Genomic DNA, 27282 nt, shown 5'->3' on the forward strand with positions numbered 1-27282 from the left:
CTCACTATGTTGCCCAGGTTGGTCTCAAACCCCCGGCCTTAAGCAATCCTCCCGCCTTGGCTTCCCAAAGTACTGAGATGATAGGCATGAGACACTGTGTGTGGCCCCCATTATCCCCTTTTTAGAGATGAGAGAACCAAAGACAGCCTTAGTGAGTTGCCCATGGGCCTACTGTCCCAAGTGAGGGGTGGCACAATTTGGCACTCCTTTAACCCCGGGACTTGAGCCCAGAAGTAAAGCAAGGAGGCTGGCTGAATGCTGGTGGAGGCTCTTCCCCGTGCTGCTGTGCTCCGGGTCAGGAGCTCCTGAGCCCTCGGCCATTCTCTACGGAAGGCCCAAGGATGTGAGGGCCTGAGCCTCATCCCTCCCAGGGGCCCTCTGGCCCTGCACCCCATGCCCTGCCCTCACCTGAAAGTACAGGTTCTCCTGCACGAGGCTCTCGTTGGACAGAATCTTGTTGATGGTGATTCGCTTGCTGCTCATCCCACCCAAGCCTGCGGGGGTCAAAGGACAGGGGATGGTCAAGCTTTAGATATCCAGGCTGGGTGTTCCCCTTTTGCCAAGACCCTCCAGTCCCTGGGCTAACTGCTGGACTGGGACTGGGGAGATGGGGCTGGGGACAGGCTGGATCACAGGAGGGCACTCCCAGGAGAAATCAGGCCCCCTCTGTCTGGGAAGGGCAGCACACACTCTTTTCTCCAGTGTTGACTATGACATCTGAGCCAGGACAGTGGTGGCAGCTGCCTTGCTCTCACTCTGGCCAGTGGGATCAGGGGTGGTACAAGTAGCCCCCTGGTTCTCCCACCTAGAGCCTGCTCCTAAGGATGAGCAGCTGACCAGCATGAATGTGGCAGAAGCAGCATGGCCAAAGGGGACACCCTTCCCATTTCCCAGAACTGCCTCATCTTGGCTGCTGCTCTGGAGTGGCCTGCATCTGGCTCCCATACCACATGATGGCTTATATGGCTTCCAGCTTGATTAGTAATGCCTAATGCTCAATGAGCACCTACTATGTGGCCGACACTCTTCTAAATGCTTTACATTGAATTAACTCATGGATCCTCCCCACATTTCTATGGGGTAGTCGCTACTCTGAAAAATGAGGAAACTGAGGCACAGAGAAGTTATGTGATTTATCCCAGGTCTTACACTAGGAAGTGGCAGAGTTGGTGTGCAGATCAGTCTGATTCCAGAGCCTATGCTCTTAACCTATTATTTATTTATTTATTCTTTTTTGGCCTCATCTGGGAAGAGCCTGCTGGTCAATTACACTTCCCAGGTTTATAGCTGCATAGCAGCAAAGATGCCCAGCTATAAGCTGGATGTAATCTTTGAGGCTTAGGGACTCAGAAGGCAGGGTCCCGGTAGAGACAGAAAACTTTAGGGATCTGTGATTTTCTAAAACTGATCCAAGTTCAGGGGATAGGTTCATATAAGCATTTTTCTGGAGGGCAAGTCTGTAGTTTTTATCATCTTTTAAAGGGATGTGTTTTCCCCCAATGTTGTGGGCTCTGATCCAGCAGAGATCCTGGCTCTTTGGCATCGCCTGGTTCACCTTCCTCTCCAGGTCTCCTGTGCGCTTCCAGTCTCTGCTGACTGCACATCCACACATCCTCTCTATGTCTGTCCCAATTATGTGAATGTCTAAGTCCAGGAAATAATGTCTCACTCCAGTACTGACGACAACGATGGCTGACCATGCCTTCTGCCCATCAAAATCCACTTTTCTTCCTGTCCCCAAACTGCATTATATCTATTTTCTCTCTATCTCTCTTTCTAAAATACAAGTAGAAATCTGGGGCACTGCATGTCCCTATTTGTACAAAAATAATGGTCCCTATATCCTATGGGTAGGTTTTGAGGGTATGTTTAATATTAGAGAGGAAGCCTCCAGGAAGTCAGGACTCAAGCTTGCCAATCCAAGAACAAACTTCCCATTGATGGGGAATTTAAAAAGGGTGGTGGTGTTAAATTGGTCTTGTCTGTCCTAGACACCAGTGACAGTCAGGAACACTGTCTTTGGATCTGAGGGGCAGTCATGTATCAACCAGCTATGGGAGTGGATACCAAGCAGAAAAGTGACAAAAGTAATTTAAGAAAAAAACAGGCCGGGCACGGTGGCTCACGCCTGTAATCCCAGCACTTTGGGAGGCTGAGGCGGGCAGATCTTGAGGTCAGGAGATCGAGACCATCCTGGCTAACACGGTGAAACCCTGTCTCTACTAAAAATACAAAAAATTAGCCAGGCATGGTGGCAGGTGCCTGTAGTCCCAGCTACTCGGGAGGCTGAGGCAGGAGAATGGCTTGAACCTTGGAGGTGAAGCTTGCAGTGAGCCGAGATTGCACCACTGCACTACAGCCTGGGTGACAGAGCGAGACTCCATCTCAAAAAAAAAAAAAAAAAGTATAATGGATATAGAGAGTGCTGATGCTTAGCCAGCATTGTAGATGTGTTTAATGTCCCGGAACTGTGCCCTTACAAATGATTAAAATAACAAATGTAGGCCGGGCGCGCGGTGGCTCACACCTGTAATCCCAGCACTTTGGGAGGCCAAGGCAGGTGGATCACGAGGTCAGGAGATCGAGACCATCCTGGCTAACACGGTGAAACCCCGTCTCTACTAAAAATACAAAAAAAAATTAGCCAGGCGTAGTGGCGGGTGTCTGTAGTCCCAGCCACTCGGGAGGCCGAGGCAGGAGAATGGCGTGAACTGGAAGGTGGAGTTTGCAGTGAGCTGAGATCATGCCACTGCACTCCAGCCTGGGAGACAGAGCAAAACTCCGTCTAAGAAAAAACAAAACAAAACAAAACAAAAAAAACAAATAAATGTATTAGATTAGGTATATTTTATCACAATAAAAAAGGTATTGGACATAAGGATGGCAACAGCAAAACATTGGGGACTACTAGAGTGGAGAGGGAGACAGGAGGGAAAGAGTTGAATGACTAACTATTGGCTACTACGCTCAGTACTTGCGTGATGGGATCATTCATATCCCGAATTACACAAAATACTCAGGTAACAAACCTGCGCATGTACCCCCTAAATCTAAAATAGAAGTTGAAAAAGAAAAAAAAAAGTATGAGGAATTGGCATGGTGTCTGTAACCTGGCTGGCTGTCTCCACCTGATCATCTTTCCCTCTTTCCATGATTAATTCAAATCCAAACCTCATCCCGTCTATATATGTCCCAATTATGTGAATGTTCAAATGTAGAAGATCATGTCTCACTCCTGGGCTGACAACCACGATGTCTGACCATAATATGCCTTTTGCCCACCAAAGTCCACTTTTCTTCCTGTCCCTAAATTGTATTGTATCTATTTTTCTCTCTATCTCTCTTTCTAAAATACAAGCTCCTTGAATGCAGACTGCACATCAGTTTTCTTTTCTTTTTCGAAATTTTTATTATAGAGAGGCTGGGTGTGGTGGCTCATGCCTGTAATCCCAGCACTTTGTGAGGCTGAGGCAGGTGGATCACCTGAGGACAGGAGTTCGAGACCAGCCTGACCAACATGGCGAAACCCCATCTTTATTAAATACAAAAAATTAGCTGGGCTTGGTGGCGCATGCCTGTAATCCCAGCTATTTGGGAGGCTGAGGCAGGAGAATCACTTGAACCTGGGAGGCAGAGGTTGTAGTAAGCCAAGATTTCATCACTGCACTCCAGCCTGGTCGACAAGAGTGGAACTCTGTCTCAAAAAAAAAAAAAAAAAAAAAAAAAAAAATTATAGAGATGGGGCTCTCACTATGTTGCCCAAATCTCGAACTCCTGGCCTCAAGTGATCCTCCTGCTTCAGCCTCCGAAGGTGTTGGAATTGTAAGCATGAGCCGCCAGATTTAGCTGCATGTCAGTTTTCAACCATTTAACCCTCCACTGGGTCTGCTGCCGTTTAAAGTATACACTAGGCCTTGAAGATGTGCTATGCACTGCTGGTGACACTAAGGAGCTATGGGCTGCTCACAGTCCACCCAACCACAGCAAAGGTCACAGGAGGCCAGAGGTGCTTCCCACACGGCGACCTCGCAAACCCCGGATCAGGCCAGACACCCAGGGAAGTGGAGCTGGGTGCTCAGGGACAAAGTGCTCATCTGCCCCACCCTCCTGAGAGTCTCTCTGGGGCCTCCAGCTTGCCACTTCCTGCCAAGGCCCTGTGACCACTCACCTTTGAACATGATGGCCTCTCCATGGCCGTCCTTCTGCTTCTCTCGGAAGAGCTTGTAGCAGGCCGAGGTGCTGGCCATAAGCAGCAGGAATTTCTCCAAGAGACAGTCCAGAGGGACAGAGTCAGCAGTGGGAAGGCACCCAAAGAGCACGGCGGAGGCCCTGCGCTAAGGACCCAGCGCCTTGCCTGCTCATTGCCTCAGGCCCCCAACGCCGAGTGGCAAAGGCTGCCGGGGAGGGTGTTCTCTGCTTCAAAGGAATATTTCTCACCTTTCCTCTACCTCAGCAATGTCACCAGGTCAAGGCTCAGAGCCAAAGGTGGCCTTGGACAGGACTTCTCCAAGTTGCCAAGCAGCCACGCAATTTGCAGGGAATTTCCAGGGTATGAAGTTGTACCCATAAGAAAATGAAAGAACCTCTTTCCAGTGCCACAGGTGCATACTCTATTTCTCTCTAGAGTGTTATCGCCAACACAGTAGCCACTAGCCTTGTGTGACTATTGAACACTTGAGCTGTGGCTAGTCTGAATTGAGATGTATCATACGAGTAAAATCCTTACCAGGTTTTGAAGATTTAGTATGAGAAAAGAATTTAAATCTCTTGTTAATAATTTTTAGGTTGATTACGTGTTGAAATGCTAACATTTTGTATTTATGGGGTTAAAATTTTACCTGTCACAGCAACAACATGCAAACCAGCTTCAGCCTACTTCCTCCTTCCTTTATGCTGTCTGGTTCCCCTAGCTCTTGCCCTCTGCTGGCAGGGGCTGGTAATATATGGGTTTGCCGCTACCCCATTCACTCCAGCCACAGGGGGCTAGCTTACCTTTGTGCCGGGGATGGGGACAAAGGACATGAACTCATCCACGTGGCCCACAGTCAGCCAGTCCGAGTAGAGCTCCACGGGCGCCTGCACCTGCTGGGCCTTCAGGAAGTCACGCACCACCTTGGTCATCCTCCGACCCCCAGACCTGGAGAAGGGAGGAAGAGGAGTTTCAGAAAACTACCCACCTTACCAGAGGGCCTGCAAAAGGAGTTTGGTCTCTGGGACCCATCCCGGACCCAGAGTGGCATCAGCAGAGAAGTCCCAGGAAGGAGACTAGGTTGGGTTAAGAGACCCTGGCACAGGCAGTAAGGTGTTTGAGTCCAAGGGGAAAGAAGTAGGTGTTAGTTGCAGCTGCGGCCTGTATAAAGGGCAGGGAGTCCAGACCTCAGCCCTCGAGGGTGCCTGTGACTGTGCGGAGGCCACATTCTGTGTGTGAGAGTCCCACCTGGCCTGCCGGAGGGGGCTAGGGCACAGGAGGGCTCCCAGATCTGCCCTTATCCACGTGCTTCTTTGCTACATTAACTTCTACTTATTTTAATCTTTTTTTTTTTTTTTTTTCCTGAGATGGAGTCTTGCTATGTTGCCCAGGCTGGAGTGCAGTGGCATGATCTTGGTTTGCTGCACCCTCTGCCTCCCAGGTTCAAGCAATTCTCCTGCCTCAGCATCCTGAGTAGCTGGGACTACAGGCGTGTGCCACCACGCCTGGCTAATTTTTGTATTTTTAGTAGAGACAGGGTTTCACCATGTTGGCCTCCCTGAGCTCCTCAAGGGGATTGGGGGCCCCTCCCTGGGCTGCCCTGACTCCCTGTCATTCTTTCTGTCGTTGTACGTCCCTCTATTTCATCAGGGTCTATGTGCATGCCTGAGACCTCTGCCATCTCCTTGAAGGCAGGGGCTGGGCCTCCTGTTTGGGACCCTGTGCCTGACACAGGGCCTGGCACTTGGCTGGTGCTCAGGAAATGGTTGCTGAGTGAATGAGTGGCCACTGAGTGGAGGGAGAAGGAGGCAAGAGTGGGCAAACAATCGCTGCCTGTGCCAGTGGCCTTCCCACAGAAGGTTGAGCATCCCATGTGACTCGGAGGAACCTGGTGCCCAAATCCTGGCTGATCCCATCTGTGCAGGCTCCTGGCAGCCCTTTTGTGGCATGAGAACCTAAGGTATTCACTCTCTCCCCAGCGACTGCCCCGACAGGGAAGAATCTTTTCACTGGCTGGTGGATCAACCGGGCAGGGAGTGAGGAGAATCATGCACAGGCCTGGGAGCCAGGGACTCACATTTCTGGGGCAGGACCACATCTGCTCATACCTCTTTTAAGTACGGTATTCCTGAGGACTCATTGGTGTGCTCCCACTCATACCTGTCAGTGTTCCTTTTCCGGACTCCTCCCTCCCTTCCCCAGCTGATTTATTTAATATTTAATTGAATTTAATTTTGTTTTCTGAGACGCAGTTTCACCCTTGTGGCCCAGGCTGGAGTGCAATGGCACGAGCTCGGTTCACTGCAACCTCTGCCTCCTGGGTTCAAGTGATTCTCCTGCCTCAGCCTCCTGAGTAGCTGGGAGTACAGGCGTGCGCCACCACACCCAGCTAATTTTGTATTTTTAGTAGAGACGAGGTTTGTCCATGTTGGTCAGGCTGGTCTCAAACTCTGGACCTCAGGTGATCCGCCCACCTCAGCCTCCCAAAGTACTGGGATTACAGGTGTGAGCCACCGCACCTGGCCTAATTTTTTTTGAGACAAAATCTCTCTCTGTCACCCAGGCTGGAGTACAGGGGCATGATCTCAGCTCACTGCAACCTCTACCTCCCAGGTTCAAACAATTCTCATGCCTCAGCCTCCCAAGAAGCTGGGATTACCACTATGCCTGCTAATACTTGTATTTTTAGTAGAGACGAAGTTTTGCCATGTTGTCCAGGCTGGTCTTGAACTCCTGGCCTTAAGCAATCTGCCTGCCTCTGCCTCCCAAAGTACTGGGATTACAGGCATGAGCCACTGTGCCCAGCCTATCTATCTGTCTGTCTATCTATCTATCTATCTATCTATCTATCTATCTATCTATCTTTGAGATGAGGTCTCTTTCTGTTGCCCAGGCTGTAGTGCAGTGGCCTGATCTCAGCTCACTGCAACCTCCACCTCCCAGGCTCAGGTGATCCTCCCAACTCAGCCTCCTGAGTAGCTGGGACTACAGGTGCATGCCACCATGGCTGGCTAATTTTCATATTTTTTGTAGAGACAGGGTTTGCCGTGTTACCCAAGCTGGTCTCAAAGCCCTGGACTCGAATGATCTGCCCACCTTGGCCTCCCAAAGTGTTGGGATTACAGGTGAGATCTACCGTGCCCGGCCAACCAGCTGATTTATAACCTCATTATACACCTTTCCATGTGGGGAAGAGAGTTGTTTATTGAGTTATATATTAGATCCTAAATCACACGAAGATGTAAAGGTTCGCTTAATTTTCTTTCCAAGGGTGTCAGTCTCTTAACAGGAAGTCGTGGGAGGGAATAATTCTCCCAGCCACTTGCTCCATGTGTGAGCAACCCAGGCCACCCTAAAAGAGAAACAGTGACCTCCCCACTCCCACAGCCCCCAGCCCCAGCCTGGCTTCTCTTACAGAGGAAAGCTGCTCCCGATGAGGATGCGGCCAAGAGGGTATGTCTTGCCGTTCACGGTCACTGGGGGACTGACCTCCAGGTTTCCAAACGAGTCAAGGCTGGTGACAGGCTCAAAGAGGGGCTCCCGGGTCACGTAGCCAAAATCTGGGCCCTAGGCAGAGGGCACACACCTGCATTAGTCTTCTGCAGCCAGGGTCCTCAGCCCCCAAGCCAGCTACCCTCTTTTACCACCTTCAGTCTGGGTCTGTGGGCACTTAGTTTCTAGGCGGGTTGTCCATGGTCTTCCTATGATTAATAAAGAGCAGGGGGCCTGGGCATGGGGAGGCTGAGTGTGTGAGCATGTCGGTGTAAGTGTGAGAGTGCAGGTGAGAGTGCATGTGAGAGTGAGTGGGAGTGTGAATGTGAGTGTGTGGGCATCTGCATTCCTGTGTGTGCCTCTATTTCCCAAGCACAGATACATATTGGTGATTTCAGGATTAGTCCCCATTTTATGTTATGCACTTTCAGTTTCCCCAACTGTTTTTTTTGTGTTGTTGTTGTTGTTGTTTGTTTGTTTTTTGAGATGGAGTCTTGCTCTGTCGCCCAGGCTGGAGTGCGGTGGTGCGATCTCAGCTCACTGCGACCTCTGCCTCCCGGTTCAAGTGATTCTCCTGCCTCAGCCTCCCCAGTGGCTAGGATTACAGGCAAGCACTATCCCTGGCTAATTTTTGTATTTTTAGTGAGATGGGGTTTCACTGGGTTGCCTAGGCTGGTCTCGAACTCCTGACCTCAAGTGATCCACCCACCTTGGCCTCCCAAAGTGCTGGGATTACAGGGGTGAGCCACTGCGTCTGGCCCATTTCCCCATCTATAAAGAGATACCAGATTAGATAACCTGAGGAAGGGGAGCAGCTGGTATTAGTACTGTGCAGTAAGAGAATTTTGCATCCTGACCCATTGTCATGTGACTTCTGGCATCTTCCTGCAAAAGGAATATACTTCCCTGCCCAGTGTCAGACTTGGTCACATGACTTGCTTTGGCCAATGAAATGTGAGCAGAAGGGATGCATGCCAGTGAACAGCAGAAGCCATAGGAACCCCCACGTGTGTCTGCCAACTCTTTTGACTTCTCCCTGTGCTAGGAGAATGGCATTTCCCAGACTGGGGCTGCTCTGGCACCTTGAGTGCTAGAGTGAGGAAGGCATGAAGAAGCAGAGTGGCAGACCAGCAGCAGCAATCAACATGGAATGCCAGCAAGACACAGGCCTTTGCTGTTATCAGTCATGGAGATTTCGGGTTGGTTTGTTACTTGGTGAAGCTGACCAATACATGCGAAAGTGGCAGCTATGAATATACATGCCATCTCAACCCAGTCTCAACCTGCCAGACTTGCCACTGAGCCCAGAGGAAGCCTCAGAACCCTTCTTCACACAGAGCTCCAAAAAACTGGAGTTAGCACACAAGACATAACCCCATTGGCCCCTGAAATTTAAGATTCCTCTCATGACTTTTGGGGTACAAATACAGGAATCTTGTTTGGGAGCTTGCACTGGGCTTGGGATGAAGCTTGCCTGACAAAATCCAGTGGAGTAGGAGGATGTGGCTTATCATGGCTCAGCTGAGAGGCTCCAGGGACAGCTGAGCCCATGGGGTGGACGGCAGCAGCTTAGCACTTTCTCACCTTGGGGCCCCAGCTGGCAACATGGGACCTTGCCGAGGCTGGGGTGCTGGGGCTCTGCAGCACCATACAGGTGGGCAGGTATGCAGCACAAAGCTGGGCCTGGTCTGGGCCTCAAGGAACAACGCAGCCGGGGGCCTTGGAACCAGGCCAGCCTGGAGTACTGAAGGCAGGTGGTGACCTGGAAAGGCCTCGTTTCTCATGCCTGTGGCAACCATTGCTGGTGGTTGGTTTGACTATACTCATGATAGTGTTAGGGAAAGTGGACAATAGGCTCACTGAGGACAGGGCCCAGGGAATGATAATCATAACAACAGCGACTAATGGTCATTATGTCAGCCATGGCACTGATGCCTTATATAACGCTTTCAATCTTCACAACATTCTGTGAGACTGATATCATTTCTATCCCCATTTTACAGATGAGGAAACTGAGGCTTGTGGAAGGTAATTGCTTGCCCAAGGTCACATGGCTGCTAAGAGGTGCAATTAGGACTCAAGACCAGGTCCGCCTGACATTCCAAAGCTCTGTGCCGACACCATTGGCTCTAGCATCTCCTTGTGAACAGGGCACTGGGTTAGGAATGTGGGGCAGAACAGGTGTGAACCTGGCACAGGGTCAGCTCTGGGCAGCCCTGGCGTCTGACAGGAACGCTGTCCTGCATGTGACCTTGGGAAAAGTCCCCTGACCTACTCCAGTCTCTTGTTTCATGCCCTGTTCAAACCTCCCCCAGCGTGTTCAGGGCAGAAGAGTGCAGACGAAAGAAAGATTGATTTCAGTGCTGCCCTCACACACTAGGTTGTTGAGGGCCTAAAAGGGGAGTGAGAATGGCTTCCAGAATGGGAGGAGTCAGATGGCTTAAAAACAAACACACAAAAAACATGGCCGAGTACAGTGGCTCACGCCTCTAATCCCAGCACTTTGGGAGGCCAAGTTGGGCAGATCACCTGAGGTCAGGAGTTTGAGGCCGGCCTGGCCAATATGGTGAAACCCCATCTCTAGTACAAATACGGAAATTAGCCGGGCGTGATGGTGCATGCCTGTAATCCCAGCTACTTGGGAGGCTGAGGCAGGAGAATTGCTTGAACCCGGGAGATGGAAGTTGCAGTGAGCCACTGCATTTCAGCCTGGGTGACAGGGCAAGACTCTGTCTCGGAAAACAAAAACAAAAGCACACCCACACACGCACCGAAAACCATAGCCTCAAGGTGCTGATGAACTTGGAAGTCGGAGCCATGATTTTTGACAACTGCATAACTATGTTTTTTTCTTCTTTGAAACTTACTTAACTCACTTTGCTGCAATTTGGAGGGGAAGGGCAGCAGCAGGCACCAGGGCCTCTGGAACTAGATCTTACTCTATTTCCCTTAGTTCCCATTTCCCACTAGAAAACGCTCCATGTTTTGGAAAAACATCAGTTATCAGAGCAGGAAAGGACCTCAGAGGCAGCTATCCCAAGTGACCCGTTTTGCAGAGGAGAAACAGAGGCTCTGGGCAGCAGACGAATGTGTCAAGGTGGCCCAGGGTCTCCTGACCACTCTGTCTTATGAGAGTCTCCGGGATCATCCTCCATCCCCAAGTGGCCCTAAGCATCTTACCAGGAGCTCCTTCACAGGAAAGTCCTTTAGGTTTCCATCTCGGGGGGAGTCCAGCACCACGGGGAAGCCTTTGTGGGGGGCCTCGATGTAGCCAAACTCAATTTCATCCTGCAGGGACACCAAGGAGAACTGTTAGATGAGCCCAAGGGACAATTTGTGCACATGGGCAGAAAACTCGAGAAACACAAGAGCACCAAGGAAAAAGAATGTCTATCTTGTTTCTTGTTCCCCATCCCCTGGTCCCCCATCCTCCTCCCCTCACACTGACGATGGCAGCATAGGTGTCCACAGGCGGTCTCTGCACATCACAAGCAGGTTTCTTACCGATATCAGCTCCATTTTTTTTTTTTTTTTGAGACAGAGTCTCACTCTGTTGCCCAGGCTGGAGTGCAGTGTCATGATTATGGCCCACTGCAGCCTCAAACTCCTAGGCTCAAGCGGTCTTCCTGCCTCAGCCTCTGATTAGCTAGGACTACAGGTGTGCACTACCATGCCAGGCTAATTTTAAAATTTTTTGTGGAGACAGGGTCTTGCTATGTTGCCCAAGCATGTCTTGAATTCCTGGTCTCAGGCAATCCTCCCACCTCAGTCTCCCAAAGTGCTGGGATTACAGGCATTATCCACCATGCATGGCCTAGACCTCACTTTAAAAAACACAATAACCAGGCGTGGTGGTGCACGCCTGTAGTCCCAGCTACTTGGGAGGCTGAGGTGGGAGGATTGATTGAGCCCGGAAGGCGGAAGTTAAAGTGAGCTGAGATCGTGCCACTGCACTCCAGCCTGGGTGACAGAGCGAGACCCCGTCTCAAACAAAACAAAACACACAAATAGCAAACAGCATCCTGAATATGTTTTCCTTTGAGTAACAACTTAACTCAAAGCACATCCTGTATCCATATTGAGAGATTGGCTTCATCCTTTGTAGCAGTTGCACAGAACCTCCGGGAAGGCTGTTACTCAGTCCTCCACGGATGGACATTTAGGTTGCTTTGCAATCCTTTGCTACTACAAGAAGCAACACTGTAGTGCACTGCTTTGTATGTTCATGTCTTTGTGCACGTGTGCAGATAGGAGCTGACAGAAGAATCTCCATCTGCAGAGCTGCTGGGTCCAGGCAGTTTACATGAAGCCGACTCTTCTTTGCCTGACCCCGGGGTCATGTCCTTCCCAGCCTGGACCTGGGCTCCTCACCTGAATCCAGCGATCGCCTCGGTTTATGTACTGGAAGCAGACCTTCAGGTCACAGTTGGTTTTCTCCACCAGGTTCTTCACCTCTTTCAGGAACAGGTAATTATCCTTCATGCTGAGAAATTGGGGGAAGAAGGAGAGGCCAAGAGAAAGGGTGAGGAGGGGCCAGAGTCATCGCCCTGAGATGGTGACAGCAGCTGGTATCTCTGGGCTATGCTGGGCAGATCAGTCTACACCTGTGCTCACGGCCACCTTTATAAAGGCTGCTGGAATCAAAGGCCAAGTAAACCCATCCATTCATGTGGCGTTTGTCAAGATCATGAACAAATAAAATGAGGAGGGGAACTCTCACCCCCACCTGTCCCAATGCCTTACACCTCTGACTCCACAGATTTTCAAATCAGAGCTATGCCTGGCATGAAGATGGGATGGATGTGAGGACCCGAGGGGTCCCTTTTGGGTTGCCAGACATCTAATCATAGGCACTTTTTCCCTTGGTTCTCATCTTGCTGTTGTGGACCTAGCTCATAATAGGTGGTCAATAAAAGTCTGTTTAATGAATGAGTCAGATGAGCTGCATTTCCACTGCATAGGAGGTTGCTAAGTGCGTGGTAGCGGGTTAAGCAAGAGAACAGAAGGGCAGCTATTATTTTTAGAGTATACCCTGCATGCTGGATCTTGGATAAATGCTTTGCCTGCTTTGCCTCATTTAATCCTCACCGTGACTCTATGATGTGGGCATTTCAGAGAGGCTGAGAAAGTTGCTAAAGGTAACACAGTGGTAAGTGATGGGGCCAGGAACTAGACTCATGTCCATCTGACTCAGCTCTTGGCCACTCTGCCATGCTGCCTCTCCAGGCTGGGGCCACCCCTTACCAGCACACAAACACCGACACAGGAGGCAGGATGTTGGGGGTCATGATCCACGGAGCAATTCGGAATATCACGGTGTCCGTGAAGATGGGTGTCAGGGGAATGTCCTGGGTGTGAGAGACAAGGCGTAGGGGGTCAAAAGGTCTTGTCAGGGTGCTTTCTTTGCCTGCCTTTCAAAGCGGTTGAAATTGATGACAGTGAATACATTTCCTGAGTACTTGCTGTGCACCAAGACTGTGCTAAGTACTTTCACATGTGCCAATCCTTTTCTGCCTTCCGACCACCGCAGGAGGTAGATACTGCTATGATCCTCACTTTTCAGATGGGGAAACTGAGTCATGGGGCTGTTAACTGCCCAAGGTCACATGGTTGGTAAGTGGTAGAGCCAGGCTTTACACCCAGGCAGTCAGCTGCTGAGTTCACACTCTTAACCACTGTCCTATCTTGTCCAATCAAACTTCTCTTCCTGAAATCACCCCACGCAACGGTTGAACCAGCCCCACGCCTTCCTCTGTTTTTGCCCTGGGCACCTTGCCCTTTTCTGTGTGTGGGCATTTTGGCATTGTTTTGGGTCAGTTTTGCTATGTACAGACTGTTTTGTTTTAAGGAATGGTCAAGCAGCTTGCCTGGAACCCGAGGGAAAGTGAGGTCTGATTCCAGGGTTCCTTTGTGGGGCTGGCTTTCAAAAGCTATAGGAAATGGACCCCATCCTTGGTGGGGAGGTGCGGGGGTGGGGGGACTGTTGCATGGCTTGCTTGCTTGCCGTGGTCTGCCTTTTGAGTCTCTGTGGGTGCTTGAGAGATCCTGGGGTTCCGGTTACCCTGGGCATGGGTGCCATCAGAAGCCCCATCCCTGTCCTCTATCCTGTTGGCTTTGCCTTTTGCACTTCCCAGGGAGCTTGAGGGTGCCTTGTAAGTAGAACTTTACAAGTTTGGATGCTCACAACCACCCCAGGCAGCAGATGCTTTTTAGATTTTCTGTCTTATAGATGGAGAAACTATGGCATATTACCCTTAACTAAGGAAATTAACAGGAAGCTTAATTCACTTGCCTAGTGTCTTGTGGTGGTTAAACCAGGAGTTGAACCTGGGAAGTCTGCTGCCAGGGCTCATTCTCATACATCTCAGCTAGATCCAGCCTCACCCTTGTATAGCACCCATTGTATCCTTTCCCAAAGTGACCTGGGGATAAAAATGAGGGGCTCTTGTGTCTGTGAGAGCAGTCAGGTCCCTCCCTTTTTTTCTGAGTGAAACAGGGTGGGCCTGAGAGACTAGGGTCTGGGGATGAAAGGTCTTTGTGATGAGAGGTTCTTGTGCACACAGCATGCCCTCAGTGAGGCGGGCTTCCCTAGAGGGACAGGACCTCTTCTTCTCATCCAGCTTCTCCCGAAAGCAAGAGCAAAGCTAGCTGAGACGCCGGGCCCCAGGGTAGGGCACAACCTGAAACTGGGATTTGGGGTTCAGCCTGCAGTCAGAGATGGTATAACCCACAGATGGGGGAGGGATCAGAGTAGGGCAGGAAGTACAGAGCGCACAGTAGGTGGTCAGCAAACCCCACCCGGGTGGCTGCTTAGAGCCTTGTGCTAATCAGCAGGACTCTGGGCCTCAGACCTAGGCAGGGAGCAGGGAAGGCCAGGGCACAGGTGTGGAATGTGTCAGAAAACATTGCCCACAGGGAATCCATGGGGAGCAGGAGCAGCAAGGAGACTGGCTCAGAGGACCCAGGAGCATGGCTCAGAGGACCCTGGCAGCCACATGCAGGCTTTGCAGGGGTCATCGAGGTCTCCTAGCCTGGACCCACCCCCTTGGCGCTTTGAGCGGGGTGGAGCATAGTGTGGGCTCCTAGGAATGGCCCACTGGTAAAAGCCGCACCCTGGCCCCCGGGGGTAGCCCCCTGTGGTGGAAGCTTGGAGCCCTCACCTGGGCCATGTACTCCAGCAGGCTGACATGGATGGAGACCAGGCCTGAGAAGCCCTCGTCGGGGAAACAGAGGCCTTCTACGAAGAAGAGCAGCTCAGCGGAGCCACCCGTGTACTTGACCACATGGTAGAGCTTCCGCCGGCCCAGGATGTGGATATAGCGTTGGCCGAAGAACGGGTCTGGAGGGGAAAGGACCAACGTCAGACTCCCACTCACATCAGAAAGAGGTCAGTGGGGTGGTATCACTGATGGGGACAAAAGGGCAAAGTAGTTTGTTCTCTAGACAGAGAGAAAAGCACAAGCAGAAAATGCCACCAGAGTGGCCATGGCTAGGAGTCATCGTCATTTTCTCAGCACTGCTGTGTGCTGGCTGTGTGGCGCTTTGCCAGACAGTCACCCTCTCTGGCTTTTGGCTTCCCCATCTATGAAATGAACAAGCTCTCTCGTGAATGGCCGATAGGAAATTGCCAGCTGAGCAGTTAGTGGTGTCAGGGGAGGATATAATTGTTTCCATTTCACAAATGAGGAAACCGATCTCAGAAAGGAGGAGTGGCTTGTCCGAAGTCAGAGAGCCAGTAAATAGCTGAGCTGGGACTCAGGTTCAAGTCCAATTCTGAATCCCAAGTTCTCATCCCCTTTGTATAAACAAAACACAAACGTGCCCATTAGTACCAAAAATTCCCTCCATATCATGGAAACCGTGTTGGTGTAAAGGCCAGTGCATGGGCTGTCCATTTTTGTGGCTGGGCGGAAAGGCAGGTTCCTCCAGTGCTCCTGCCCTCCTGAAAGCTCCCAGTTCGACTTGTGCTGTCCTGTCTGCCTGAAACAATCATGTCCCTTCTTCCTTCAGGCCTTGGTTTGTGTCACTTGCAACAATCCGGCCCAGATCCCCCAGAGACAAAGCCAGGGGCTCTGCTTGGAGCTCCCACAGTCCCCTGCTGTCTCCATCACAGCCTTTATTTATTTACTTATTTGTTTATTTATTTATAGACAGAGTCTCGCTCTGTAGCCTAGGCTGGAGTGCAGTGGCGCGATCTTGGCTCACTGCAACCTCTGCCCACTGCAACCTCCCAAGTAGCTGGGATTACAGGGCACACCACCATATCTGGCTAATTTTTGTATTTTTAGCAGAGACAGGGTTTCGTCGCCATCTTGGTCAGGCTGGTCTCGAACCCCGTGCCTTAAGTGATTTGCCTGCCTCACACTCCCAAAGTGCTGCTATTACAGGTGTAAGCCACCACACCTGGCCTCATCACAGCCTTTTTAAATGTGGGTGACCTGTGCGAGGGTAGAGACAGGCCCAGTGGGGCCCAGGGCCGGCCTGGCACATGGTCATGTTTAACAAATGTCTACTGAACGAACCAATGACTCCCACAACACTCCCTGTGGGAGAGACCAAGGGGGAATTTTCAGGCAGATTGAGAGCACATGAATCAGGCAAGGACCTTCGGGGAGACAGAGGTGGTCCAGATGCAGCCTCTCTAAGAGCAGTGCTCAGCTGATGATAAGATGCAGCAGATGTGGGAAGCGTCATAACGGCAGCTATGGGTGAGATCCAGTCTGGTTACTTGGGGTAGGGTGGGGAGGGCAGAGGAGGCAAGGTGGGAAGCATTTGAGCAGAGGAAGGCAGCCTTTGAGTTGCCCCCTTGGGGCGGCAGAAATGGGTGTGGTGGGGAGAGGAGATACTTGCATTGGTAAAGGCATGGAGATAGGACCCTACGCAGTTCCAGAAGGAATTTCTTTATGCCCTGTAGAGCTGGAAGGGCAGAATCAGCCTCAGCTTAGTGCTTTCAACGACAATGATAATGGTTAATGACCAGATGCTCAAGGGTTAGAACACGTAACCAGAATAGCCTGGCACAAACCAGGTGCTTGATTAAAACGTGTGAAATAAGTGAATGAACCACGAAGCCAGGGCTTGGGAGGGTTCCTCTTGTGGGACAATGTGCCGAATTAGACCCGGGTTATAAATCTCACTAAGGGTGCTTCCCTTGGTGGTTATGACTTCCAATGTCAGAGGGACCTGGTTTAAATACTGCTCTGGCTTTACAAGCTATAAAACCTCAGGGAGCCGGGCGCAGTGGCTCATACCTGTAATCCCAGCACTTTGGGAGGACGAGGCAGGCGAATCACAAGGTCAGGAGTTCGAGACCAGACTGGCCAACATAGCGAAACCCCATCTCTACTAAAAATACAAAAATTAGCCAGACATGGTGGCGCACGCCTGTAATCCCAGCTACTTGGGAGGCTGAGGCAGGAAAATCTCTTGAACCCAGGAGGCAGAGGTTGTGGTGAACCGATATCACACCACTGCATTCCAGCCTGGGCAACAGAGCGAGACTCCATCTCAAAAAACAAACAAACAAACAAAAAAACCAAACCTCAGAGAATTCACTTAACCTCCCTGAGCTCCAGTTTACTCATCTGTTAAGTGGGAGATAATGATACCCACGCCACAGGGTCAATGCAAATGACACAGCCTCAGTAACTTCAGTAACCTCAGTAACCATGGGTAACCATCGATAACACTGCTTGGACCTGTATTACAAGGACGTGAAGGAGTTTTCATTGAATAGTTTCCCGACAGAAGGCAGGGAAACCATGTCCCATCTCATCCTCCCTTGGGAAGGAGGAGTCCAAGAAATAAGGTGGAAAAATTCAGATACTGAAAGTCCCAAAGAATAGAAAGTGAGGTCCTGCTCACCCAGAAACAATAGTGTGCACCCTACAGCCCTATCACTCAGTGGATTCAGATAGATTAGCATCACGCAAACATTTTCTTCCAAGCACTTACGCCCTCCCATGCCCACAGGCCCCAGGCTGCACTTGAACTGATGCTCAGGGGAGAGTCAGGCCTAGAAGCCAACTTGTCCTGGCAGAAGCCACACAGCCAAAGCTTTCCCAGGGCTCAGAGCACCTGGGGGTCTCCCCCAAATTCTGGGGTAGGAACAGGGATCTGGCCGGGGTGGTGGTGGGGCAGGTGGAGGACACGTTCTAGTCCGTCTGCCGGCAGCTTTCTCCCTCCCGATGTGGCCCGTGGCCTGTGATTCACAATGCACCTCTGTTCTGGGCTGCTTTCTGACAGTTGGGGCCAGCTCCGGGTGGACTGATTCCTTGGTGGGAACAATTCAGCCATTGTCCCCAGGAGCCTCCTTTCCCCCGTCCTCCATCCCTGGCTCGGCACAGACCCCACACTGAGCGTGGCCAGCTCTTTCTGCAGGAACCAACAATGCCGCTCTATTGAGTGGTCCTCGTGCCTTGGGCTGGGCCCATTGACCACGGTGACCTCTCTGCCCCAGGTGTTGGCCAGCACGTGGTATGATTTGCCTTAACCTTTCCAGCTACTTTGGAATGATTCCACTTCCCAGTGAGACTCCTTGATAGTGTGACCAGCTGATTTGGTTTCCCTAGGACTGAGGGGTTTCCTGGCATGAGGGGCCCTCAGTGCTAAAGCAAGGAAAGTCCTGGGCAAACTGGATTACCATATCCCTGTATAAAGAGGCAAGGCCCCAGTGCTTGGTGTTCTGGGCAGAATTTGAGGCGGAGGCAGTCACCAGGTCTTCCTAGGAAAACTGAAGCCTTCTGTCCACTCCAATCATTATAACCAACAGTCATCATCATAATTTCAACAAAAGCCTTAATTGCCATTTATGGAGAGCTTTCCAAAGGCCAGCTACCACACTCAGTGCCTGACACACCTTCCTCATTTGATCCCCACCACCATCTGGGACACCCAGCATACCAGGATAGTCGGGACAGTTGGGACTCTTGCTATTCCCATGCCACATCAGAGATGAGCACCCCAAGGCTGGGGCTGGTGAGGAGACTTGCCTGGACCCAGAATTGTAGCTCCCTGACTCCAGCACTCCCTGTAGGGGTCCTTCAGTCTCCAACCCAGCTCCCTGCCCTTGGGGAGAGCTGGTCTGACCCTACCAGGACACCTGACATTCGCTCATCTATAGGGGTACCTGGAATTTGACATAACTCCAAAGTGTTTACCTGGAAGAAAAGGAGACTGTGCTACTGGTCAATTATCTGTCGTCCTTTGCTTGTGTGTGTGTGTGTGTGTGTGTGTGTGTGTGTGTGTGTGTCTGTCTGTCTGTCTGTCGAAGAGTTTTCACCCAGAGTCAGCATTATTGGGAAACTGTCTCTTCTGGGTTCCCACCGTCTCAGTCATGGCTGCTCCCCACAGGATGGGCAGCCCAGATGGGCAGCCCTTGCAGTAGTAGTTCCTCTTTTCTCTTGTCTGCTCAGGACCCGTCTCAAATGGCAAGTGATGGGGAGGGACGAGATTATGGAAACAGACCAAAGTCCACTCCCTTTAGCAAAGAGAAGAAACGTCTAGATAATGTCCAGACATCATGATTTGCCACAGGTCTCACATCACGACACCAAGGTCAAGAGGCCAAGGTTGAGGTCCTGCTTGCATCCCTCCTGCTCCTGCTGGTGACCCTATCCTCCATGACAACCTTAGCCTGGATGGTGTAAACATCAACATCTCCGGCCCCCTGCGGCAGCGGAGCCAGCCTGACTCTGGGCACATTCCAACCTGTGTGAGGTCACTGCTTGGAGCCCAGGGTGGATCAGAAGGCGGACTGGCATTGGGTGACTGCTGGCTACTGCCATCCTGGCTAAATACTTCTCTGATGGGAGGGTCCGGGGTCCCTACTCACTTCCTGGCAAGTGCCCTGGATCTAGTGGGCCTGTCTAGAGGTGGGTCCAGGGCCGGGCCAGAGATCCTGGCCCCACTAGGCAGCTGGGCATGCAGAAGCACCCCCCCGCCCGCCACCCCACAACCCGCCTTGTACCATGGCAAATTGCAATGCCGACTATTTTGCTGAGGGAGCTTTTAGAATACATACATCATTATTATGACAGTCCCTTGCATAAAACCTTCTAATGGCATTCCATTGCACTCAGAATAAAATCCAAACCCAGTCTGCATGCTCTGGCCCCTGGCCCAGCTCACTGACCTTGACTCCCAACCCTGCTCTGGGCTTCCATCTGCTCTTCCCACACTCCAAACTGGTCTCCTCCTCCAGGCTTTGCAGATGCTGTTCCCTCTGCTTAGAACACTCTTCCCTCAGCTCACAAGTGGCTGGTTCCTTCTTATCGTTCATTTGAGTCTCAGCTCAGATGTCACCTCCTCAGAGAGGCCTTTCCAGAGGCACCCATCTAGTAGTGCCTCTGCCCTGCCATTCTCCTCACTTATTCTATTTCATTTCCTCCAATTGTAGTACTGATTATGTCTCTCTTGCTAGACTGGCAGCTCCTTGAGGGCAGGGTGTGATTGTCGTGTTTACTGCAGAGATCTCAAAGCTGAGAACAGCGCCTGGCACCGAAGAGCTCAACACATATTCACAGAAAGGGTGAGGCAGAGCCGGCAGCTACAAGGACTAGCTCCAGGGCAGGAGCCCGTGCCCTACACAATGGGGGCCCAGGACACCTGTTGCCATCAAGAGGCGCAAAGGGTCAACTCTTCGAGGGTGCCCACTGCATCTTTAGGGGGTCTTTGAAAGTCAGAGATGGCAGAAAATACCTGGAGGTGGTGCCTGTCCTGCCTCAGGCATCCTGAAGGTGACATGACTCCAGAAAAGAAGTGCCCAAATGCCCTTCCTCCCCTGATTCGTCGGGAAGAAGGGCCTCTGGGTTCTACATAGACCCATGTCACTCCAGACTCCTTTGACAGGAGAGCGATGTGTCCCCATGGAGTCTTTGAACTTCATGGGACAGCAGCATTGCCATGTTACAATCACCCAGAGACCAATCCAGGTCTTCTCCAGGCACCTGCACCTGTGAAGGCCACAGATGCTAAGGGGAGGAGGATGGGTGGCTAGAAAGGGCTGGGCTGGGCTGGGGTCACTCACTCTCCACGTAGAACACGCCCACTTTGTCTGAGTCTGACATGGAAATGTACAGAACCATCTCGTATCCGGCGGGGAGGCGGTCGGGGCCTTTGGTCCGCAGGATCATCTGGGACATGTCCTTGAGATCTGAGGGACAGGAGGTGAGAATGAAGAGATCTGCTGCTGGAGCCTCAGCTTCCCAATGCCTTTTACTTTGATAATCAGGAAAAAGTCCCCATGGATGTGTATTAATGGAAACTATAGAAAAGCATAAAGAGACCATGTGCTGTGGCTCACACCTGTAATCCCAGTGCTTTGGGAGGATGAGGTGGGTAGATCGCTTAAGGCCAGGAGACAAACACCAGACTGGGCAACATAGCAAGACCCCATCTTTACAAAAATAAAAAAATTTAGCCATGCATGGTGGCGTGTGCCTGTAATCCTGGCTACTCAGGAAGCTAAGGCAGGAGGATGGCTTGAACCCAGGAGGTTGAGGCTGTAGTGAGCTATGATCATGCCACTGTACTCCAGCCTAGGCAACAGAACGAGGCCTTGTCTCAGAAAAAAAATAAATAAATAAATAAAAATAAATAAAAAAAAGAAAGAAAAGAAAAGAAAAAAGCAAAGCAAAGCATAAAACAGAATAAAAACTAGTTGTCATTTCCAACACTGGAGATGATTAACCTTTTGGGGAATTTCCTTCTAGTCTATTTTCTTTTTATTCTTTTTTTTTTCCCAAGACAGAGTCTTGCTCTGTTGCCCAGGCTGGAGTGCAGTGGTGTGATCTTGGCTCACTGCAATCTCTGCTTCCTGGGTTCAAACGATTCTTCTGCCTCTGCCTCCTGAGTAGCTGGGATTACAGGTGCATGCCACCATGCCGGGCCAATTTTTGTATTTTTAGTAGAGATGGGGCTTCACCATATTGATCAGGCTGATCTTGAACTCCTGAGCTCATGATCCACCTGCCTTGGCTTCCCAAAATGCTGGGATTACATGTGTGAGCCACTACGCCCGGCCCTCATGTATTTCCTATGGTTTTGCCTTTGGCTTTAAGCAAGAGTGGTATTTGTGTCCACCATCCCCAGAGGCCTGAGTCCACACCTGCCTCACCCTCAGCCCAGCCCAGGACTGGGCATGAATCTTTTCACTCCTCCCATCCTGCCCCCCAAGTGCAGGGCCTGCTGGCACCTTCCTTGCTGTAGACCTTCTCGTCACGGCAGTCCTCCTTGGGCAGCCAGGGTGTCTCTCGGTCACAGTTCACCAGCAGGATGGCCCCCTGGCCCTCGGGGCCCCAAGTCCAGGATGCCTACAGTGGCAGGAAGAAAGGTCAGTGCTCTCTTCTCTATGCTTGTATAGACCCCATGGGACACCGGAGAGACAGCCCCAGGATGAAGGTAAAGAGTAGCCGCCACCCACTGGGGCAGCTGTGACTTGGCAAATGTGAATCTCAAGACTGATGTCCACAGAAGATGAACGTGGGCATCAAAGGCAAATTCAGTAGAGGCGCAGAGACAGGAAGGCTGACCGAGGCATTTACGGGCCTCCTGTCTGATGCGGCTGGTATCTGGCATGGGTGGAGGCAGGGAGGTGGAGGCTGGCCAGAGAAATGAGCAGACGGACATTCTACCACAGGTCCCGAGGTCCCTAGGGGAGCTCAGGAGGAGATGCCTGGATGGATGACACCCAGCTGTTTCCAGACGCCCTCCTAGTGCTCCAAATAGGACCTGCACGGTGCTCCACTTTCTACACTGCAGCCAGAGCGCTACTAGAACAAACTCGGGCCAGATCGTGTTGCTTCCCTGCTTGAAGCCAGGTCAGGGGCTCCTGGTTGAATTAGGATGAATCCCTGATTCCTTGCTGTGGCCTGGAAGGCCTGGTGAAACTTGCCTTCCTCTCTATCTCATCTCCTCCACCTTGCCCCTCGCTCACTCTGCCCCACCCATCCTGGCGCCTTTCTGCTCCCAAAAGACTCAAGCTCCCAGCCCTTTGCCCATGCCAGTTCCTCTGCTGCCGTCCTGCCCCTTTCCACCTGGCCCACTCTACCCTTCCTTTATTACATCATAACTGTCTCTTCTTCCTGGAGGCCTTTCTGATTCTCTAGGACAGAGCAGCTTTTCCAGATCCACATCTGGCACGGTACACATCCTTTTTGGGAGGACTTAGGACAATTGTGATGAGACAGCCATCCACAACACTCAATTTTTAATGTGGACCATGGGCTCCTTAAGGCCAGGGCTGTGTTCCTCTTATTCTTTCTGCATCCCCTGGGCCTGACCCACTCCTGGAACATAAAAGATGCTCAGCAAATATTTATGGGATGAGTGAAGAAAATGTGAAAACTTCACCGGCCCAGATTTAGAAATTCTGGCCAAGTTCAGGCTCATGGGATTGTGTGACTTTGCCAAGACTGCACAGCTCCTTGGGGGAGGTTGGAAGCTGTTCACCTGGGGCTGCTGGGCCTCAGAGGCCTCTGTGGAGTTCATTTTCATATGGCTTGGCCACAGACTCAGAGAATGAGTGTGCAGGGCTGGCCCTGGTCTCACGCAAGCCTTGCTCGCGATCCTAGAAGAAGGGACTCTCCCACAGGGCTGAGAACCCTCTCCTGACCTGTAGAGAGTCAAGGGAGCAGGCTTCTAGGACCCAGGCTTCTTCTCATCAGGCTGTGTTTATTTCACTTCATAAGTACCCCTCTATGTATACTTTACCCTAGGCTTCGGAGTGTTATTATAAAAGTCACATATGCCCACAGCAAAAATTTAAATGATACAGAAGGGCAGAAAACGGAAAGCAGTTAGAAGCAACAGCCTGAATGTACACAGAGCAAGACTGATGGAGCCTAAAAACTGTGTTGAGGGAAAAGTACAAAAGAGAACGAGATGGAGAAACCATGCTGTCTGCACAAATTAAAAATACATGCACACCAACCACACCACATGCCTCCTGAGAGTCACCACAGCAGAAAGAGACACATTAAACCCAGCAAAATGGTCCTCTGTGGGGCAGCAGAATGGGAGTGGGGAACACAAGATAAAAGAAAATAAGTAAATGAATGAGGGAACAAATGAATGAATGGTGAATGAATGAATAAATAGAAAGAGGAGAGGAGCTGTGCATGCACCAGCAGAGATAATACCGCATCTGGAACTGAGAATGATGAATGCAACCCTCTGTCCTGAGGGTCTGTCTCCCCCACCTCCCCAGTCTTAAAAAAAGAGGCAAAATAACAAGAGCAAATTCCTTCACAGTGCTTCCTCTGCAGCAGGCACATTTATCCTTTCCAATAGTTCCATGAACTGGACATCCCCATCACAGGATGGAGAAACTAGGACTCAGGAGCCTGCTCTGTAGCCGTCTCTATAAGATGCCTGAGCTCGTCTGTGGGTTCCATCGTTGGTATGCTGTGTGTCTGGGAGCCTGTCTTGGGCCTCGGTCTCCTGAGCTGTGAAATGGGAATTGCCTGCTTGGTGGGAGAACCATGGCTGCCTGCACGATCTGGGGCTGTGCCCTCAGAAGCCCCGGGGTTCAGGGTGGTGCCTGCCCTGATAGCTAGGTACCTTCTTTGGGTTGTTCTTCTCCACCACGCCATCCCGGTCTGCATCCACATCCAGGGAGATCTCTGGGGAGAAGAGACATGGGTGAGTTGCTGAGCCTGCCAGGCAGGGTGGGGCAGGGGCACGAGGAAGACCTGTGGGATTAGGGTGCGTCTCAGTCATTCACGGGAAAGGGAGGACCTCGCTGACATCATCTTACACAACCCCCTGCCTCAACATTCCACTACCCACTGAAGACCATCGGCAGACACTGGGTGGACTTTGTAGCTTATGGCTGCAAGAGCTGCCATCGGGGAGGTCCAGGTCCTCCCACCACTTCTTTGTTCTTGCTGGGGGTTGGGGAATGCTCCTCGATGCACAGATCTGGGAGCCTCAGTTCAGGGGTGAAGTCACATGCCCAAAGTCACATAGGGATGCTAGCAGAACTGGGGTACACAGTGCAGTTGGTCTGATTCATAGTTCATATTCTGAAAACTTACAGGCATAGCATTCCCAAACTGCCTTTCTCAGTCTACCCGGGCATGCGCATAGGTGTGCACACGTGCACCTGTGTGTGCATGTCTCTTTCTCTCCAAGAACTTCCAGTGGTCTAGATCCCACCTTCAAGGACTGAGGGTTTTACTGTGGGTGGGAAGCTGTCTCTAACCCCTCTTGGTCTGAGGGCACCTGTGAGTCCAGATGGAGGAACCAGGGCCAGGCCCCCACTTATCCCTTCTTTTGGTGAAGGGACCTTCAGCATCCCTAGGCCTGCCATGGAGACAGGCTTTGTGGAGACTGTAGGGAAATGAAAAGGTTTGTCATCAGATAAGGTGGAGTTTAGACCCTGGTTCTCTGCTTATAAGCTGTGTGACTTTGGGCAGGTTAGACAACCTCTATGAGCCCCAGTTTCCTCACCTGTAACATGGGGCCCTTCCTGGTTACAGCAGGTGCATTAACTGCAATGGAAGGCACTACTGACATTTTTGAGCCAAATAATTCTTTGTGTGGGTACAGCCTGTGCATTGGAGGATGTTTAACAGCACACCTGGTTTCTACCTACCAGATGCCAGTAACATCCCTCCCAGTCACGACAGCCAAAAATGTCTCCGGGTATTGTCAAATGTCCCTTGGGAGGTGAAATTGCCTTGAGTTGGAGACGGATGGGGTTGAGTAGGGATGTGGTTGGGAAGGTGTTGCGAGTGTCACACACGTGACGTGTGCAGGTTCCAGGCCCCTAGAGCTGCCCGAGTGGGCTCGTCTCACGCTGAGCATGACTTGGACCTGGTGGGTGCTGGGTGGTAATGAATGCATTCCTGGTTAGTCCCCTTGGCAGGCACACCCTCTGCCTGGAGGGCATGGAAAGGAGGGTCCTGGCACACGAAGCGCACTGATGTCACCCTTCTCTGGGCCAACCGAGCCCAATTGAGTCCAGAGATCACGTTCAGGTCCTCCCTTTGCCTATAGCCTGCATACCCTAGGCCTGCACGTGACTTCTCTGGTCTAGAAGGAGGCTGCAAGGGCGCCTGGCCCTTGGGAGAGGCAGCCCTCTGTGTCCCCGCCTCTGCGGCCTTGCGGTGAGTTAGGTGCTGTAAGGCATAATTTGTAACCTCCTGCCTCCGATTGCATTCACTCCACATTTCACTGCTGAGGAGCTACTGTGCTCCGGAAACTGTACTAGGCAATGGGCAATGGAGGCACAGCACCTGCTCTCAAGGCGTCCACAGTCCCATGAGATAAATAGCATTGCTCCCGTTTCACAGGGCAGCAAACCCAGGTTCAGAGAAGCCACTTGTCAGCAAATCGGGCTGGTAATCTGGGAGGCCGCTGCAGGATAAGGACCCCAGGGGAAAGAAGGGAAGGCGGTACCACCAGGGGCTGGTAAAGAGGCTGGGGTGCAGGGGCAGGAATAATATTGGTTTTGGCTCCTGCACCTTTGTGAACTTTCCAGCCGGTCACGCCCACTGAATGCTGCCTTTCAGGGAACTCAGCTTCCTGAAACTCCTCCCTGGGAAGGAGCTGCAGGTCCAGCCTCTTTAGGGAGCCACTCTGTCCGTTTCAAGGTAACGATCTCTCCCTTGCGGGCATCCTGCTCTGCAGGTGCACAGAGTTTTCCATGGCGTGCTCTCTCGGCCACCCCAGGGGAGGCGTGATCACCCCCACCCGCTAACGATACAGATGAGGAAACCCAGGCTCCCAGCAGGGAAGTGACCACCGAAGTTCCCAGAGCAGAGCCAGGTTCTCAGCAGGGCCTCAGGCTCCAGATGCCTTCTCTCTGCTATTCCCTGCAAGGAACACAGGCTGACTTCCCCACAAGCCATTTCCAAAAGCCCAGCCCAAAGTCAAAGACCCAAGACTTGCTCCCTTGAAGGTCATTCCCAGAGGAAGTGCCCACGTCCCCACCTTGGCAGCCCTGTGGCCTTCGTCTCTAGGCTGCAAGGTGACATTACATTGGGACTCCTTGTGGTGGGTTCATTATAGCAGTGGGGCCATGGGCTAGGAGAGAGATTATGGTGCACTCTAGACTGCTTTATTTCATTACGAATTCTTAAATGTAAACATTTTATTCATGTAATATTTGGACACAGTGCAAACAAAATCAAATAAAACAGTAACACACTTTCTAAAGAAAGACAGCAGTTCCTTGTCCAGCCCTTCTCCTTGGCTGCCTGAGGCAACCTCCCTAATACTAAATACTCATGCTTATTGTGATTTCTTCATTTATTGAATTCAGACAGGTTTTGTTACCTTCCTGTTATGAAATGTGGGCATTTCACAGCGTGGCTCCCTTATCGTCCTCCCAACCTCTCACAGGGCTTCATAACTCCTCTCTCATGACCCATGACCTGTCCCCGTAATCCACTGAAATGACCTTCTGGCCCCTTCACCCTCAGAGACCTCCCACCCCGTAGTCATGCCCCTAGGACTTCACCCCTGTAAGGCCTCCCCCAGTGTCTGATTTAACTAGATTCCAGGGGGATGCTGCGGGGAGGGGCAGAGAACATGCCCAGAGCATTGCCTGTTGGGATGGCTCTGCCTTCCCGAGGGGGAGGAGGGAGAGGACCTCT

At 51.5% G+C, this 27282-nt stretch overlaps 1 protein-coding gene across 2 annotated transcripts in view; it reads right to left on the reverse strand.

The window, feature by feature from the left end:
* Positions 1–27282, reverse strand: part of PADI2 (peptidyl arginine deiminase 2) — a 51444-nt gene that overhangs the window by 4172 nt on the left and 19990 nt on the right. The window contains exons 4-15 of one of the 2 annotated variants that reach the window (XM_009200358.4): positions 24242–24303; positions 21876–21993; positions 20709–20834; positions 16532–16597; positions 14842–15020; positions 12926–13029; positions 12053–12164; positions 10862–10969; positions 7605–7756; positions 4993–5137; positions 4169–4262; positions 409–494 (exon numbers count right to left, since the gene is read on the reverse strand). In XM_009200358.4, coding sequence (XP_009198622.1) covers positions 409–494; positions 4169–4262; positions 4993–5137; positions 7605–7756; positions 10862–10969; positions 12053–12164; positions 12926–13029; positions 14842–15020; positions 16532–16597; positions 20709–20834; positions 21876–21993; positions 24242–24303 — 1352 coding nt within the window. The remainder of the gene's footprint in view (positions 1–408; positions 495–4168; positions 4263–4992; positions 5138–7604; positions 7757–10861; positions 10970–12052; positions 12165–12925; positions 13030–14841; positions 15021–16531; positions 16598–20708; positions 20835–21875; positions 21994–24241; positions 24304–27282) is intronic. The other variant, XM_003891202.5, reaches the window with a different exon arrangement.

This window comes from Papio anubis, chromosome 1 (genome assembly GCF_008728515.1).
Source record: "Papio anubis isolate 15944 chromosome 1, Panubis1.0, whole genome shotgun sequence".
In the NCBI taxonomy this organism is placed as follows: Eukaryota; Metazoa; Chordata; class Mammalia; order Primates; family Cercopithecidae; genus Papio; species Papio anubis.